This window comes from Bufo gargarizans, chromosome 2, assembly GCF_014858855.1.
Source record: "Bufo gargarizans isolate SCDJY-AF-19 chromosome 2, ASM1485885v1, whole genome shotgun sequence".
In the NCBI taxonomy this organism is placed as follows: domain Eukaryota; kingdom Metazoa; phylum Chordata; class Amphibia; order Anura; family Bufonidae; genus Bufo; species Bufo gargarizans.
In genome coordinates this window covers 712,803,863-712,821,481 of record NC_058081.1, presented here as the reverse complement: position 1 = coordinate 712,821,481, position 17,619 = coordinate 712,803,863, and the positions used below count along the sequence as shown (strand labels likewise).

Genomic DNA, 17,619 nt, shown 5'->3' with positions numbered 1-17,619 from the left:
TAATATTAATGAATTTAACACCATAAATACAACTATTTAGAGTTAAAGATTGGCGGGCTGCAGGCGGTGGAAAAGGCTTGGATGTGTGGTTTGAAGGGCAGAGCAGAATCAGGGCTTACCACAAGACAAAGATAGATTCTGTTTTCTCCATAATAATTTAAGTTTTTACTTGGCCCAAGGACAAGTCTGTAATGCCAAGAAACAAGAGAGTATGTAACAGAAAGTAGAGGTCCAGGAGTTTGAGAAAGCCAGAGTAATGTAATTTGTTTTGGCAATTAGCAGATAGTTACTGAATTTTGTCAAGGCAGTTTCAGTTGTCTGGTAGGGTCCGAAGCCAGACTGTAGCCGGTCAAAAGGGAGCAAGTTAATAGGTTGGAGGCCAATTCAAAGTGGACATATTGTTCAAGTAGTTTTGAGGTAAGTGTTACTATTTGTTGCTGCTTAAAAAGAAAAACACTGGGTCAGAGGCCTATTAAAAAGGTGCACCCTGTTATTGTCTACTGATTGTGTTCCTAATTTTTCATGTCTACCTTTCTTTCGATATCATTTTTGCCATTCTCCCTGAACATCCAGGGAGCTCCAGAAAAAGGGGCGACCTCCGGTGATCTCACAGGTGTTGGAGAATTTCCTGAGTGTCACAGAAGTCTTTTGGCGTCTTCTGCAGATCAGCTGCTAGCTAGGTCTGGCACTGAGGCTGCATCATCAAACACAGACACAGGTTCCAAACAGATAGTGGAGGAGCAATAGAAAGGGGGGAGGGGCCCCCGAGTGTGTGGAGCATGTTGTACAGCCACATTTTAACAAGTTAAATCTGAATCTCTTATCAAAGTATGTTCTATTTATCTATCATCATCTCTATTATTGATTAACAAACTGAAGGGTCTGAAGATTATGCAGTTATTTGTATTATTTGTTCTCTTGACTTTGAAGGAAAAGGAGACCAATATCAAATGGAAATATGTAATTCTATTCAGTATTGTTGTGTATTATAAAATAAAACAGGCATGTTTGAAAATCAATTGTGAATCTCCAGTCGGTGGCCAGTAAAACCTGTTTTTCTTTCAGATATAAAGGGAGGAACTCCAGGGACAACAGGTAACGTATATAAATATCTGGTATATAAATATTTTGTGGGCTTTACTTGCAGTACTCTGCCTGGCCAATTGGAGTGCTGTTAACTGGACATAGATCCACATAATAATAATAATACTTTATTATTAGTAATACAGAGTAGAATCAAAGCTTACCCAAAGACAGCTGATTTATGGGCCAGAGAGAGCATGGCATTGACTGTGATTGATAGGTCTGTTGGGGACTGAGTTAGATGGAGGAAAAATGAATTTTGTTTTTTACTGTATTTTGTAATGCCAAAGGATGAGAGAGTGTAACAGAAGAGAGAGCATGGAGCCATTGACTGTGATAGATAGGTCTGTTGAGGGGCTGAGGTGGGGGGAAGATAAATTTTATTTTCACTTGGCCACATGAGATGGCCAACTCTGTAATGCCAAAGGATGAGAGAGTGTGTAACAGAAAGTAGAGGTCAGCTGTGTCAAAGGCAGAGGGCAGGTCCTGGAGGAGAAGGACAAAGTAATGCCATTTGTCTTGGCAGTTAGCAGATCGTTGGTGAATTTGGTAGGGTAGATTCAGTTGAGTGGTGGGGTCAGAAGCGAGAGTGTAGCCGGTCAAGCATAAAGTGAGATGAGATGTTGCAAGAGAATTAAAAGTGGACTTGTTGTTGAAGTGTATTTTGAGGAAAACAGGAGTAGTAATATGGGGCGACAGCTGTCTATATCTATATCTATATCTATCTATCTATCTATCTATCTATTTATCTATCTATCTAGCTATCATCTATTATCTTTATTATTGAGATTAACTGAAGATTCTGAAGATGATGAAGTTATCTGTACTATTTGCTCTCTTGACTTTAAAGGAAAAAGAGACAAATATCAAATGGGAATATGTAATTACATTCAGTACTGTTGTGTAATATTAAAAAAAAAAACATGCATGTTTAAAAAACAATTTTGAATCTCCAGTCAGTGGCCGATAAAACCAGTTTTTCTTTCAGATATAAAAGGAGGATATTCAGGGTCATCAGGTAATGTCTATTAATATGTATAAAATGCATGTATAACATGTATAAAATAATCAGTAAGCTCTTCTGGTAGTAACCTGCCTGACCAATTGGAGCGCTGTTAACAGGACATATGTCCACATAATACTAACAGAATCAAAGCTTGCCTCAAGACAGCCGAATTATGGGACCAGAAAGAGAGCATGGAGTCATTGACTGTGATAGATAAGTCTCTTGGGGGCTGAGTTAGATGGGGGAAAGATAAATTCTGTTTTTACTTGGTATTACAGACTTGGACATCCAAGTCTGTAAAGCCAAACAATGATAGAGTGTGTAACAGAAGGAAGGGGTCAACTATGTCCAAGCTAGAGGACAAGTTCAGGAGGAGGAAGCTGGAGTAATGCCAGTTGTCTTTGCAGTTAACAGATCGTTACTGATATTGGTAGTGAAGATTCCGTTGACTGGTGGGGTTGGAAGTCTGACTGTAGCCGGTCAAAAAGAGAGTGAGATGAGAGGAGGGAGAACAATTCAAACTGGACATGTTGTAGTTTTCAGGAAAGCGGGAGTAGTGATATGTGGTGAAGGTGATAGCTGTCTGTCTATCGCAGAGATAGGTGGTTGTTAATAGCATCAGCACGTTATCTATATTTTCACAATAAATCCATAGACATTTGTCAGCTGTAAGACATCAATAGAACAATCTCTTTATCCAGACCACAGAGCAGCTCACAGTACATACTCAGTCACCATACACAGTCCTTAGTAGAATCCATAGCTGTTGGTTATAGAGCCCACCTGGTTGGGTCACAGTCTCAGATCAGTAACTTAATTCAGCGAGGACATCAGTGCCTACCCACATTATAGTCTTAAGCACATGCAGTAAGTTGTCCGTAACCACTTGTGTTGTTCAAGGCTATGGTATCTCTACTCCAAGTGGCAGCTCTCAATCCAACACGGCCCAGTGCCAGGAATCCATTGCTGGTTCATGGTGTAGTCAGCAGTTCAATCTGCTTCACCAGCATCCTCATGACTGCACTCGAGGTCAAGACAGGTACACTTACCTCTGCTGCTTTCTGAACACACACACATATATATATCACATTCCCACCCCCATATAAAATATAACCTTATTAGAGATATCAAATTAAATCAAAATCCACCATAGTTAATATACATATAAATCAAGGGCAGAAGTGCGGGGTTCATGATCTAAATCTGACCCTAATGTACTAAGGCCTTGCCCACAAAAACAGCGTGGCTGACCCGATAGGGATGGTCCAGTGTCAGGAACCTTCTAGATGGTCCTGGGGTTATCCTCCACTGATATATGTGTAGGTCAGGGACATAGCTAAAGGCTCATGGGCCCTGGTGCAAAAGTACAGCTTGGGGCCCCCTTCCCTCAGTTATTAAAGGCCAGTGGCAGGGAATCACATAGCCTTCATGCTGCTTCATGCAAAAATTAAAACAGAAACCCCCCATGACTTTTTTGGACCTAACCCCTTCCCTTAAGCCAAAGGTGTAACTGCTGCCTCAAATTGTTTCTGCTTACTTAGAAAGACACTGTGCCAAAGGTCTGTTGAGGAGCTGCAGCATGCTATTTCTTGCAGATTTTCTGATAATTTTTAAATTTTTTGCATCTGCCTGTCTGTTTATCTATCTTTATAATTCTTCCAACACTTCCATGGAGCTCCAGTAAAAGGGTAGACCTCCAGTACTCCTGCAGGTGTTGTAGAATTTCCTGGATGCCACAGAAGTCTCTTGGCATCTCCGGCAAATCAACTACTAGCTATGCTTTTTCTATCTCTCTCTCTCTATCTATTTATCTATCTATCAATCATCTCTATTTCTGATTGAAATAAACTGAAGATTATGAAGATGATGAAATTATCTGTACTGTTTCTTATCTTGACTTTAAAGGAAAAGGAGACCAATATCAGATGTAATAATATAATTCTATTCGGTATTGTTGTGTAATATAAAAAATGCAGGTTTCAAAATCAATTAAAAAGCTTCAGACGAGTGGCCAATAAAACCTTTTTTTTTCTCCAGATATAAAGGGAGGAATATCGTGGCCAACAGGTAAAGTCTATGTGCCAGATTTATCATTACTCTGACAGCTCACTCCAGTCAGTTTTAGCCAAGTCAGATTTATGATCGGCCCTTTAAGACTGTATTAAATGTGGTTTAACGATAGCAGTTTATCCATCAGTAAGCAGCTTTACAAAAGTCACACGTCTTTACAAAAAAGTCGCATGTTCTATTATAAAGTCGCATAAGATAAGCATGGTCCTCACTGGAGTGTAATTTGTGACTTTTTTGCGACTTATTAAATAGTCGCAATTGTAAATCTGTCTAGAGATTAATTTACATAAGAAAACTAGTGATGAGCGGGAGGTGCCATATTCGATTTCGCGATATTTCGCGAATATTCGAATGAATATTCGTGTTATATTCGTCGAAATCGAATATTCGTAATTATTCCAATTATCGCGAATAATATCCGAATTTTTTTTTCGCGTATTGCGATTATTTATCTTGATAGTATAAGGCAACATTCCTATGCTAATTGACTATGGCTAGGCTAATATGTGTATTTTACGAAATTTTGTGATTTGCTCTAACTTCGTCTCTTAGAATATTACGAATATTCTAAAAGACGAAGTTAGAGCAATATTACGAAATTTCGTAAAATACACATATAGATTGTAATTTAGCTAATATAGTGCTATAATCCCTTTTTTTTCCTCTAATTTTTTTTTGCCTCTTCTGAACTTAAGTTTTGTAAAATATGTACACTATTAAAAAATATTACTATAGCAGTATATTAGCTTAAATACAATCTATGTGTATTTTACGAAATTTCGTAATATTGCTCTAACTTCGTCTTTTAGAATATTCGTAATATTCTAAAAGACGAAGTTAGAGCAATATTAAGAACATTTGCAAAAGCCGAAATTGCGATGCGAGTAATATAATACGAAATAATCGCATGAAGATTTCAACTTAGCACTGCTATATTCCATATTCTAGCCTAATATGGAATATAGCTGTGCTAAGTTAGCACTGCTATATTCCATACTAGGCTAGAATATGGAATATAGCAGTGCTAAGTTGAAATCTTCATGCGATTATTTCGTATTATATTACTCGCATCGCAATTTCGACTTTTGCAAATGTTCTTAATATTGCTCTAACTTCGACTCTTAGAATATTACGAATATTCTAAAAGACGAAGTTAGAGCAATATTACGAAATTTCTAAAAGACGAAGTTAGAGCAATATTACGAAATTTCGTAAAATACACATAGATTGTATTTAAGCTAATATACTGCTATAGTAATATTTTTTAATAGTGTACATATTTTACAAAACTTAAGTTCAGAAGAGGCAAAAAAAATTTGAGGAAAAAAAGGGATTATAGCACTATATAAGCTAAATTACAATCTATATGTGTATTTTACGAAATTTCGTAATATTGCTCTAACTTCGTCTTTTAGAATATTCGTAATATTCTAAGAGACGAAGTTAGAGCAATATTAAGAACATTTGCAAAAGTCGAAATTGCGATGCGAGTAATATAATACGAAATAATCGCATGAAGATTTCAACTTAGCACTGCTATATTCCATATTCTAGCCTAGTATGGAATATAGCAGTGCTAACTTAGCACAGCTATATTCCATATTAGGCTAGAATATGGAATATAGCAGTGCTAAGTTGAAATCTTCATGCGATTATTTCGTATTATATTACTCGCATCGCAATTTGCGAAATTTCGTAAAATACACATATAGATTAGATTGTAATTTAGCTAATATGGAATATAGCAGTAAGTTGAAAACGCCACTGACTGGAGCAGCCAGGAAGCCAGGAATCCAAAGGACAGGTAAGAACAACTTTAGAGAAGTGGGGAAGAAAAAAATATAATAATAATAAAAAAACGAATATTCGAATTCGCGAATATATAGAACGATATTCTAAATATTCGCGAAATCTCGAAATTGCGATATTCGAGAAAAAAATTCGCAATTCGAATATTCGCGCTCAACACTAAAGAAAACATGCCCACTTTCAGAAAACTGGTGAGCATAGTGCAGAGCCAATAAAAGTCGCAAATGTTTGCGCTGTTTAAGCGATTGCGGATTTTTTTTTTACTTTTTCACTCCATTATTCTGAATTGAGCTAATGGATGTAATGGATTCCTTATCCCAGAGTGGTAAGACAGGGACCTCACAGAATGTAGCACCAGAAGGTTGCTTTATTCCAATTAAAATTAGCTTGATGCATTTCAGGGAAGTAAATAAATCTCCTTCCTCAGGAGCAAGATATACAAGCATACATACACATAAAAACTAACATATAAATAGGCAATTGCTTAGGAAGAGGTGGGCTTAGACTTGTGAGGTCACTTCCTGTGGCATATGCTGGCCAGAGGCAAAAAAGTTTGGGGAAAAAATGCATATATCTTGGAAAAATAAAAAAAGAATATATATATATATATATATATAAAAAAAAAAATATATATATATATTTATATATATATATATATATATATATATATATATATATATAGAGAGAGAGAGAGAGAGAGAGAGCAATCTGGACTAAAAGGCAGTAGAATAAAAAAAAAAACTGTATATCAATAAGATATATTCATCAATAGATGTGTCAGAATAAATACATATAAGAGGATATCTATATATCTTAATACCAATAATAATAATAACATATATGGGAATAATAAAATATATAAAGACCTAGGTTAAAAAACATGTTAATAGAGCAGATTAGACAAAAGGAACACATTCAAATACCATTGGGCACAGGAAAGATGAATACATTAAGTTAAAATGTAGTCAATAGATGGATACATAGATAAATAGATGGTTATTTAAATATTATTTAGTAGTTATTGTATTCTAGTGTTTCATTTAGGCCAAAATGAGTGAGGAAATTAAAGCAATACATCCAATACATCTCTTTTCTGCACAGGGTTTGGAACTATTGTGGGACCCATTCAATTTGGGTAATCTTTAAGTTTATAGGGTCACCTAAATGGATCTGTGCAAAAAATCTTGAAACACTATGTTTCATGTATTTTTTATTTATATTTGAGTGATGGGAGTTGATCCTATCTCTTACGCTCTGTGTAGTCCGTCCAATATACTAGAGACCACATGGACATTCTAACATGTAGATGATGTTGTCTTAACTACAGTCCTTTCGGTCTCATAAAGGAATTTTTTCACCAGACGTTAGGGTGGTTATTTTTTTCACTTTGTCACTGATGTTAGAACAACACTTGCATCTCTTGTGGCCACATTTATATGATCCTACTGTTTGTTTGATGGAATTGACTAATCTTTCATTTACCTTTGTAGTACCGTTCAGTTTAGGACAGGAGGGTGCCAGAATGCTTTTTAGAGTTTTAGCCCTCCGGAATGTAATCCGTGAATTTTTGGGGTTTATTTTCCCTACCATCACACGTTGACAGGAGAATGAGTTGACATGGCACTGAGGTAGATGCTGGGGTCCTTTACAGTTTTTATTGAAAGGATCAGAGTAAAACTATAACAAGAAATAACAATGCTTACTATGAGGCGAATATATACATATCACATTATAAAGGACAAAACATAGCAAAGAGAATATGTAATATATAAACATGTGGAGGATGAGGGTAGGAGTAAGATGTAGTTCTGTTCAGTTTTCTAGTGTAATAAAAAAATGCAGGCTTCAAAATCAGTTTTGAATCTTCAGTCGGTGGCCAACAAAACCTATTTTTCTTTCAGATATAAAGGGAGGAACTCCAGGGTCAACAGGTAAAGTATATAAATATATAGGTCATGTATGTAAATGATTGGTGAGCTTTACTTGCAGTACCCTGCCTGACCAATTGGAGTGCTGTTAACAGGACATATACCCACATATTACTAATAATTTAGTAATCTGTCTATCTATCTATCTAGCTATCCATTCATCACAGAAATTGGTGGTTGTTAACAGCACCACACGTTTACAATATGTAGTCTATAGGTAGTTTTCATAATAAATCTAAATGATTGGTGAGCTTTACTCGTAATACCCTGCCTGACCACATGGAGTGCTGTTTAAAGGACATATGTCCACCTAATACTAAATACCGTTCTTTACTTAATAATAGGTACCTGGTCTTTTCAATTTGGTGGAATTCAGCCGGCGAATGGACTTGGTAAGTTTTTAAAAAAGACAATGCTGCAAATATTAATTAATGCAACACCATAAATACATATTTTGAGAGTTAAAGATTGATTAGAAGGGCCCCAGAGTATTAGATAGAAGTAAGTTGGAGAAGGAGAAAATTGTTGCAGTAGTCTAGGCAGAAGATGATGAGGGCATGTTCAAGCATTTTTGCACACTTCTGGCTGAGAAATGTGTGGATCTGAGAGCTACTTTTGAGTTGGAGGCTGCAGGCGGTGGAAAAGACTTTGATGTGTGGTTTGAAGGACAGAGCTTACCACAAGACAACTGACTTCTGAGACCAAGCAGAGCATGGAGCCATTGACTGTGATAGATAGGTCTGTTGGCAGCTGAGTTAGATGGGAAAAAGATAAATTCTGTTTTCACTTGGCCCCAGGAGATGAACAAGTTTATGACGCCAAGGAGCGAGAGAGAGTGTAACAGAAGGGAGAGGTCCACGAGTTGGAGAAGGTCAGAGTAATGTAATTTGTCTTGGCAGTTAGCGGTTCACTAGTGAATCTGGTCAGGGCAGTTTCAGTTGAATGGTAGGGTCAGAAGCTAGACTGTAGTTGGTCAAAAAGGGAGCAAGATAAGAGGTGGGAGGATAATTCAAAGTGGTCAACATGTTGCTTAAGTACTTTTGAGGAAAGTATTTCTGTTTGTTGCTGCTTACAAATAAATACACTGGTTCAGATGCCTATTGAGGAGCTGCACCCTGTTATTGTCTGCTGATTGGGCTGCTCGTTTCTCAGTTTTTTTTGTATCTCTTTCTATATCATTTTTGCCAATCTCCCTAAGCATCCAGGGAGCCCAAGTCAAAGGGGAGACCTCCATTGCTTCCACTGGAGTTGTAGTATTCCCCGGGTGTCACAGAAGTGGCACCTCCTGCAGATCAACTGCTAGCTAGGTCTGGCACTGAGGCTGCATCATCAAACACAGACCCAGGTTTCAAGCACATAGTGGAGGAGCAGAAGAAATGGGGCAGGGACCTCCAGTTGGTGACCAATAAAACCTGTTTTTCTTCCAGATATAAAGGGAGGAACTCCAGGGTCAACAGGTAACGTTTATAAATATATATATCTTGTATATAAATGATTTGTGAGCTTTACTTGCAGTACCCTGCCTGACCAATTGGAGCGCTTTTACCTGGACATATACACACATAATAATAATAATACTTTAGTATTAATAATGCAAATCAGAATCAAAGTTTGCCCAAAGACAGCTGACTTATGAGACCAGAGAAGAGCATGAAGCCATTTACTGTGACAGATAGGTCTGTTGGGGGACTGAGGTGGGGAGAAGATAATTTCTGTTTTCACTTGGCCACAGGAGATGGCCAAGTCTGAAATGCCAAAGGATGGGAGAGTGCGTAACAGAAGGGAGACGTCAACTGTGTCAAAGGCAGAGGACAGGTCCTGGAGGAGGAAGAGGAGGACAGAGTAATGTTATTTGTCTTGGCAGTTAGCAGATCGTTGGTGAATTTGGTAGGGCAGCTTTAGTTAAGTGGTGGCGTCACAAGCCAGACTGTAGCCGGTCAAACAAGGAGTGAGATGAGAGGAGGCAAAATAATTCAAAGTGGACTTGTTGTTCAAGTACAGTTTTGAGAAAATCAGGAGTAGTAATATTGTTTTTTTACAGTTACTGGTGTTTTAGGGTAAAGCAGGGGTGATGTCAGGGGATGAAGTATATAGTTGGGTGTCGTCAGCATAGAGATGGTACTGAAAGCCAAATCTACTGAGAGTCTGTCCAAAACAGAGAGAAGTGTAGAGGACCTAAAACAGAACCCTGAGAAACTCCAATATCAAGAGGAAGAGGAGAAGAAGTAGAGCCGGCGAATGATACACTAAAAGTAGGATTGTTGTGAGAAGAGTGAGAGGTCTTAATAGTAAATGAAAGAAGATTGTGGTGAGAAAGTGGGAAGGATTAGTTAATAAAGTTTAAGACTGAGCAGTGATGGAAGAAGACTAGATTAAGTGTACTGCCCTGTCCGTTTGTGGTAGAAGAAGTAAGTTGTGATGGGCCAAGAGAGGATGTTTTAGAAAGAAAGTGAGAGGCTGATAGGGAGATAGGATCATCAATGGGAATATTAAAATCTCCTATAATAAGTGTTGGTGATTCAGAAGATAGGAAGTGAGGAAGCCAAGCAGCAAAATGATCCAGGAATTGGTGGTGCAAGCCTAATGGATGGTAGACAACTGCAACTTGCAAAGGGAATGAGCAGAGGAGTCTGATGGTATGGATTTTAAAAGAGGGGAATGTTAGATAGGGTACGGGGGAATGACTTCAAACATGCACTGAGGAGAAAGTAGTATGCCTACTAAGATTTTCAGGGTTTCTATGCGTGGCAGATGAGAAGCTGAAGTTGTCAAGATAGGGAGGGCCTGGGTTTGGGGAAATATCCCCCGCAGCTAGTAGCAGGATAATAGAAAGAGACACGAGTGGTTGAATGATTTGCAAGAGTGTTTTTATACTGCACCATGGAAGAAGATGGGTCTGGGTGATGTATGAGAGTAAAGAGTGTATGTAAACTGAACATGAGTGATGGATGGAGGGAGGCGCTGATGTAGAAAGAAGGGACAGAAGTTGTGGCTCATTTTGAAAGTAGACATCGGCAACAATGAGAACTTTAGCAAAAAACTGGATGAAACAATACTGCAACGTACCCGTGCTGTATTTCACTTTGTTTGAGTAGATCACATAGCATCTCCGTCTCCTGCCCTGACTAACTGCCATGATTAACTGCTGGGCACTTAGGCAATATGGCATTTTGGCAAAGATGGTGCTTTCGGCTCGTGCTGACCCCTGCGAGTGCTTCCTCTTACACTGTGTCTACTTTTCTAGGGCGAGTGATCATAGAACTAGGGGTAATTTAGCTAATTAATCAATCAATCACTTAAACAAGACATATGAGAGGAAATGCTATATGTACCTAAACAAACAGAGCTAAGGATCTGGATGGGCCATAAAATAATTTCATATCACAGACATTACAACAGTGACATAAATCACATCCGGGCAATTGGTAAAACATCTAAATGATTTTACACTTGCAGAAAATAGTATATATGGATGAATATGCTGGGTTATAAACCAGGGAAGATGGAAGCTAAACAATTAAACTTGAGGAAAGCTGGGCGGAACAGTTTTCAGCAGATGCAATGCAGACATACCAGGGAAGATCCTTAAATCTGACCGCAATAAGGCCCTGCCTAAAAAAGCATAATATCCACCCCCCCCCCGATAGTGATGGTCCTGGGGTTATCCTGACAGAGGATCGATCTCTCCACCGATATACGTGTAGGGCAGGGGCATAGCTAAAGGCTCTCGGGCCTTGGTGCAAGAGTTTAGCTTGGGCTCACCTTCCCTTTAGTGCTTTGTGGCCAGGGGCAGGGAATCACATCTATCTATCTATCTATCTATCAATCAATCATCTCTATCATCTCTATTACTGATTGAGATAAAGTGAAGATTCTGAAGATGGAAAAGTTATCTGTACTGTTTAAACTTATAATATATAAAGTGCAGATTTCAAAATCAATTTTAAAACTTCAGACCGTGGCCAATATAATCAGTTTTTCTTTCAGATTTAATGGGAATAATTCCGGGGCCAACAGGTACAGGTAAAGTCTATATGTTCTGCCACCCTCACATGTTGACAGGGGAATGAGTTACAGCTTTTATTAAAAGGGTCAGAGTAAAACTATAACAAGAAAATAACAATGCTTACTGTGAGGTGAATATATACATATTACAGTATACATGACATAGCATAGCAAAGAACATATGTAATATACAAACATATTGAAATACATATGGGGATGGATTACGTATAGACCGCGTGTGGCTGAAGAGAGTAAGATATAGTTCTGTTCAGTTTTCTAGTGTAATATAAAAAAAACTGCATGCTTCAAAATTAGTTTTGAATATCTAGTAAGTGGCCAACAAAAACTGTTTTTCATTCAGATATAAATGGAAGAACTCCATGGTCAACAGGTATATAAATATATAGGTCATATATAAAAATTATTGATGAGCTTTACATACAGTACCCTGCCTGACTGCATGGAGTGCTGTTAATGGGACATTTGTCCACATTATACTAATACCTTTCTTTACTTAATAATAGGTAGCTGGTCTTTTCAATTTGGGGGAAATCAGCCAGTGAATGGACTTGGCAAGTCAAAAATAAAAAATAAAAATTGCTGTGAATATTAACGAATGCAACACCATAAATACATATTTTCAGAGTAAAAGATTGATTAGAAGGGGGTCGGAGTGTTAGATGAAAGGCAACAGAGAAAGTTGCTACAGTAGTCTAGGCAGGAGATGATGAGGGCATGTACAAGCATTTTTGCAGACTCCTGGTTGAGGAATGTGTGGATCTGAGAGCTACTTTAGAGTTGAAGGCTGCAAGTGGTGGAAAAGGAATGGATGTGTGGTTTGAAGGGCAGAGCAGAATCAAAGCTTACCACAAGACTTGTGGGACCAAGCAGAGCATGGAGCCATTGACTGAGATAGATAGGTCTGTTGGGGGGCTGAGTTAAATGGGGGAAAGATACATTCTTTTTTTCTTCATGAAAAAATTCTGTTTTCACGGCCCCAGGAGACGCACAAGTCAGTGATGCCAAGAAATGAGAGAGTGTGTAACATAAAAGAGAGGTTCGGGAGTTGGAGAAGGCCAGAGTAATGTAATTTTCTTGGCAGGTAGCAGATCATTGGTGAATTTGATTATCGCAATTTCAGTTGAGTGGTAGGGTTGGAAGCCAAACTGTAGCCGTAAAAAAAGGGAACAAGAAAACAGGTGGAAGGACAATTTAAAGTGGACAGCATGTTGTCCAAGTACTTTTGAGGAAAATATTACTATTTGTTGCTGCTTACAAAGAAAAACACTGGATCAGAGGCCTATTGAAGAGTTGCACTCTGTTATTGTATGATGATTGTGTTGCTCGTTTTTTTTTTCTTTTATCTGTCTACCTATCCTTCTATATTATTTCTGCCAACCTCCCTGAACATCCAGGGAGCTCTAGAAAAAGGGGAGAACTCCAGTACTCCCACAGGGGTTGTAGAATTTCCTGGGTGTGATAGAAGTCTTTTGGCACCTTCTGCAGATCACGCTAACTAAATCTATCACTGAGGCTGCATCATCAAACACAGACCCAGGTTCCAAACACTTAGTGGAGGAGCAGTAGAAAGGGGGGAAGGGACCCCCAGTGTGCTGAGCATGTTGTACACCCACATTTTCTAGACAAAGTTAACAAGTTTAATCTGAATCTCTTAGCAAAGTATGATCTATCTATCTATCTATCCATCTATCTATCATCTATTATTGAGATTAACTAAAGATTCCAGAGATGATGAAGTTATCTGTACTATTTTTTCTCTTGACTTTAAATGAATAGGAGACCAATATCAGATGGAAATATATAATTATATTCAGTATTGCAGTGTATTATAAAACAAAACAGGCATGTTTGAAAACCAGTTTTGACTCTCCAGTCGGTGGCTAATAAAACCTGTTTTTCTTTTAGATATAAAGGGAGCAACTCCAGGGTCAACAGGTAACGTATACAAATATATAGGTCATATATGTAAATTATTTGTGAGCTTTACTTGCAGTACCGTGCCTGATCAATAGGAGTGCTGTCAACTTGACATACACCGACATAATAATACTTTAGTATTGGTTTACACAAGGAAGAACCAAAGCTTACACCAAGGCAGCTGACTTGTGGGACCAGGAAGAGCATGTAGCCATTGACTGTCATATATAGGTCTGTTGGGGGGCTGAGGTGGGGGGAGGATAAATTCAGTTTTTACTGTCCTTTGGAAAGTCAAGGGATGAGAGTGTGTAACAAAGTGAGGTTTTAACTGTGTCAAGGTCAGAAGACAGGTCCAGGAGAAGGAGGAGGCTGGAGTAATGTCATTTCTCTTGGCAGTTAGCAGATCGTTGGTGAATTTGGTGAGGGCAGTTTCAGTTGAGTAGTGTGGTTGGAAGTCAGACTGTTGCCGGATCAAAAGGGAGTGAGATAAGAAGTGCTAAGTTATTTTAAAGTAGACATGTTGCTCAAGTAGTTTTGAGGATAACAGGAGTAGGGATGTGGGATGACAGATATCTATCTATCTATCTATCTATCTATCTATCTATCTATCTATCTATCTATCGATCTATCACCTATTTCCTTGACTTTAAAGGAAAAGGAGAACAATATCAGATGTAAATATGTATTTCCATTCAGTTTTGTTGTGTAATATAAAAGAAATGCATGTTTCAAAATCAACTTTAAATCTCCAGTTGGTGGCCAACAAAATGTGTTTTTCTTTCAGATCTAAATAGAGGAACTCCAGGGTCAACAGGTAATGTATATAACTTGCAATATCCAGCCTGACCACATGGAGTGCTGTTAACAGGACATATGACCACATAATACTAATACCTTTCTTTAATTAATAATAGCTACCTGGTCTTTTCAATATGGGGGAAATCAGCCGATGAATGGACTTGGTAAGTTAAAAAAAGCAAAACAATACCATAAGTATTAACCCCTTGCTGAGTGATTTTCCTTTTTGGGGTGTTTGTTCTTCACTGAGTCATAGCTTCTTTATTTTTGCCATTCACAAAGCCATATGAGTACTTGTTTTATGGAAGTCAAGGTATACTTTCTAATGACACCATTTAATATTGCATAGAATGTAGTGGGAAGCTGGAATCGAATTCCAAAATATGGTGGAATTGGAAAAAAATCCAATTCCTCCACAGTTTATGGACCACATTTATATTGTTTTTCTATATTCCTACTGTATATCCTGACCCACATAATTTTTTTTAATAGTTCTATGGAGCTGTGTGAGGGCACATTTTTTGCAGGTCGATCTGTAGTTTTTTATTGATACCATTTTGGGTTGTGTATGAAATTTTGATCACTTTTTATTCAATTTTTTGGGGGGAGGTGACGTGATGGAAAAAATGTCTAATAGGCTTTGTTGATTTTTTTTCCTTTACACCATTCACCATATAGGACAACTTCTTTGTACTTTAACCACTACAGGACCGCCGTACGCAGGATTGTGTCCTGGCGGCGGCCCTGCTCTTCTGGGTGGACGCATATACGCGTCCTCCCGCGATAGCCGAGATTTCATGTGAACGCGCGCACACAGGCGCGCGCGTTCACAGGAACGGAAGGTAAGCGAGTGGATCTCCAGCCTGCCAGCTGCGATCGTTTGCTGGCAGGCTAGAGATGCGATTTTTTTAACCCCTAACAGGTATATTAGATGCTGTTTTGATAACAGCGTCTAATATACCTGCTACCTGGTCCTCTGGTGGTCCATTTTGCTTGGATCGACCACCAGAGGACACAGGCAGCTCAGTAAAGTACCACCAAACACCACTACACTACACCCCCCTGTCACTTATTAACTCTTTATGAACCACTGATCACCCCTGATCACCCCATACAGACTCCCTGATCACCCCCCTGTCATTGATCACCCCCCTGTCATTGATCACCCCCCTATAAGGCTCCATTCAGACATCTGTATGATTTTTACGGATCCACGGGTACATGGATCGGATCCGCAAAACACATACGGACGTCTGAATGGAGCCTTTCAGGGGGGTGATCAATGACAGGGGGGTGATCACCTCATATACACTCCCTGATCACCCCCCTGTCATTGATCACCCCCCTGTAAGGCTCCATTCAGACGTCCGTATGATTTTTACGGATCCACGGATACATGGATCGGATCCGCAAAACACATACGGACGTCTGAATGGAGCCTTACAGGGGGGTGATCACCCATATAGATTCCCTGATCACCCCCCTGTCATTGATCACCCCCCTGTAAGGCTCCATTCAGACATCCGTATGATTTTTACGGATCCACGGATACATGGATCGGATCCGCAAAACACATACGGACGTCTGAATGGAGCCTTACAGGGGGGTGATCAATGACAGGGGGGTGATCAATGACAGGGGGGTGATCACCCATATAGACTCCCTGATCACCCCCCTGTCATTGATCACCCCCTGAAGAAAATTGGGTCAGGAGCAGCACAGCAAACGGCTTGTGCAGGGCGTTCTAGTGGTCTTGCAATAGCTGGGCAAGGGGTCACAGATCCAACGTGATCCAAAGATATATAGAAAAAGTAGGAGGCCACAGCAGCATATCCACGAAATCCTCTTTATTCAAACGAGCGCCTCACGACAAGGCATAAAATTAACAGCGACGTTTCGGCTATGACTAGCCTTTATCAAGCATGCTTGATAAAGGCTAGTCATAGCCGAAACGTCGCTGTTAATTTTATGCCTTGTCGTGAGGCGCTCGTTTGAATAAAGAGGATTTCGTGGATATGCTGCTGTGGCCTCCTACTTTTTCTATTGATCACCCCCTGTCATTGATCACCCCCCCTGTAAGGCTCCATTCAGACGTCCGTCTGTGTTTTGCGGATCCGATCCATGTATCCATGGATCTGTAAAAATCATACGGACGTCTGAATGGAGCCTTACAGGGGGGTGATCAATGACAGGGGGGTGATCAATGACAGGGGGGTGATCAGGGAGTCTATATGGGTGATCACCCCCCTGTCATTGATCACCCCCCCTGTAAGGCTCCATTCAGACATTTTTTTGGCCCAAGTTAGCAGAAATTGTTTTTTTTTTTCTTTCTTACAAAGTCTCATATTCCACTAACTTGTGTCAAAAAATAAAATCTCACATGAACTCCCCATACCCCTCACGGAATCCAAATGCGTAAAATTTTTTAGACATTTATATTCCAGACTTCTCACGCTTTAGGGCCGCTAAAATGCCAGGGCAGTATAAATACCCCACATGTGACCCCATTTTGGAAAGAAGACACCCCAAGGTATTCGCTGAGAGGCATATTGAGTCCATGAAAGATTGAAATTTTTGTCCCAAGTTAGCGGAAAGTGACACTTTGTGAGAAAAAAAAATAAAAAAACAATTTCCGCTAACTTATGCAAAAAAATAAAATTTCTATGAACTCGCCAGGCCCCTCATTGAATACCTTGGGGTGTCTTCTTTCCAAAGTGGGGTCACATGTGGGGTATTTATACTGCCCTGGCTTTTTAGGGGCCCTAAAGTGTGAGAAGAAGTCTGGGATCCAAATGTCTAAAAATGCCCTCCTAAAAGGAATTTGGGCCGCTTTGCGCATCTAGGCTGCAAAAAAGTGTCACACATGTGGTATCGCCGTACTCAGGAGAAGTTGGGGAATGTGTTTTGGGGTGTCATTTTACATATACCCATGCTGGGTGAGATAAATATCTTGGTCAAATGCCAACTTTGTATAAAAAAATT

At 39.2% G+C, this 17,619-nt stretch overlaps 1 protein-coding gene across 1 annotated transcript in view; it reads left to right on the top strand.

Annotated features, from left to right (window-relative positions):
- LOC122926346 (collagen alpha-1(IV) chain-like) overlaps positions 1 to 17,619 on the top strand; it is an 875,364-nt gene that overhangs the window by 24,762 nt on the left and 832,983 nt on the right. The window contains exons 8-11 of the mRNA XM_044277721.1: positions 7,870 to 7,899; positions 9,324 to 9,353; positions 12,426 to 12,473; positions 13,828 to 13,857. Of these exons, the coding sequence (XP_044133656.1) occupies positions 7,870 to 7,899; positions 9,324 to 9,353; positions 12,426 to 12,473; positions 13,828 to 13,857 (138 nt within the window). The remainder of the gene's footprint in view (positions 1 to 7,869; positions 7,900 to 9,323; positions 9,354 to 12,425; positions 12,474 to 13,827; positions 13,858 to 17,619) is intronic.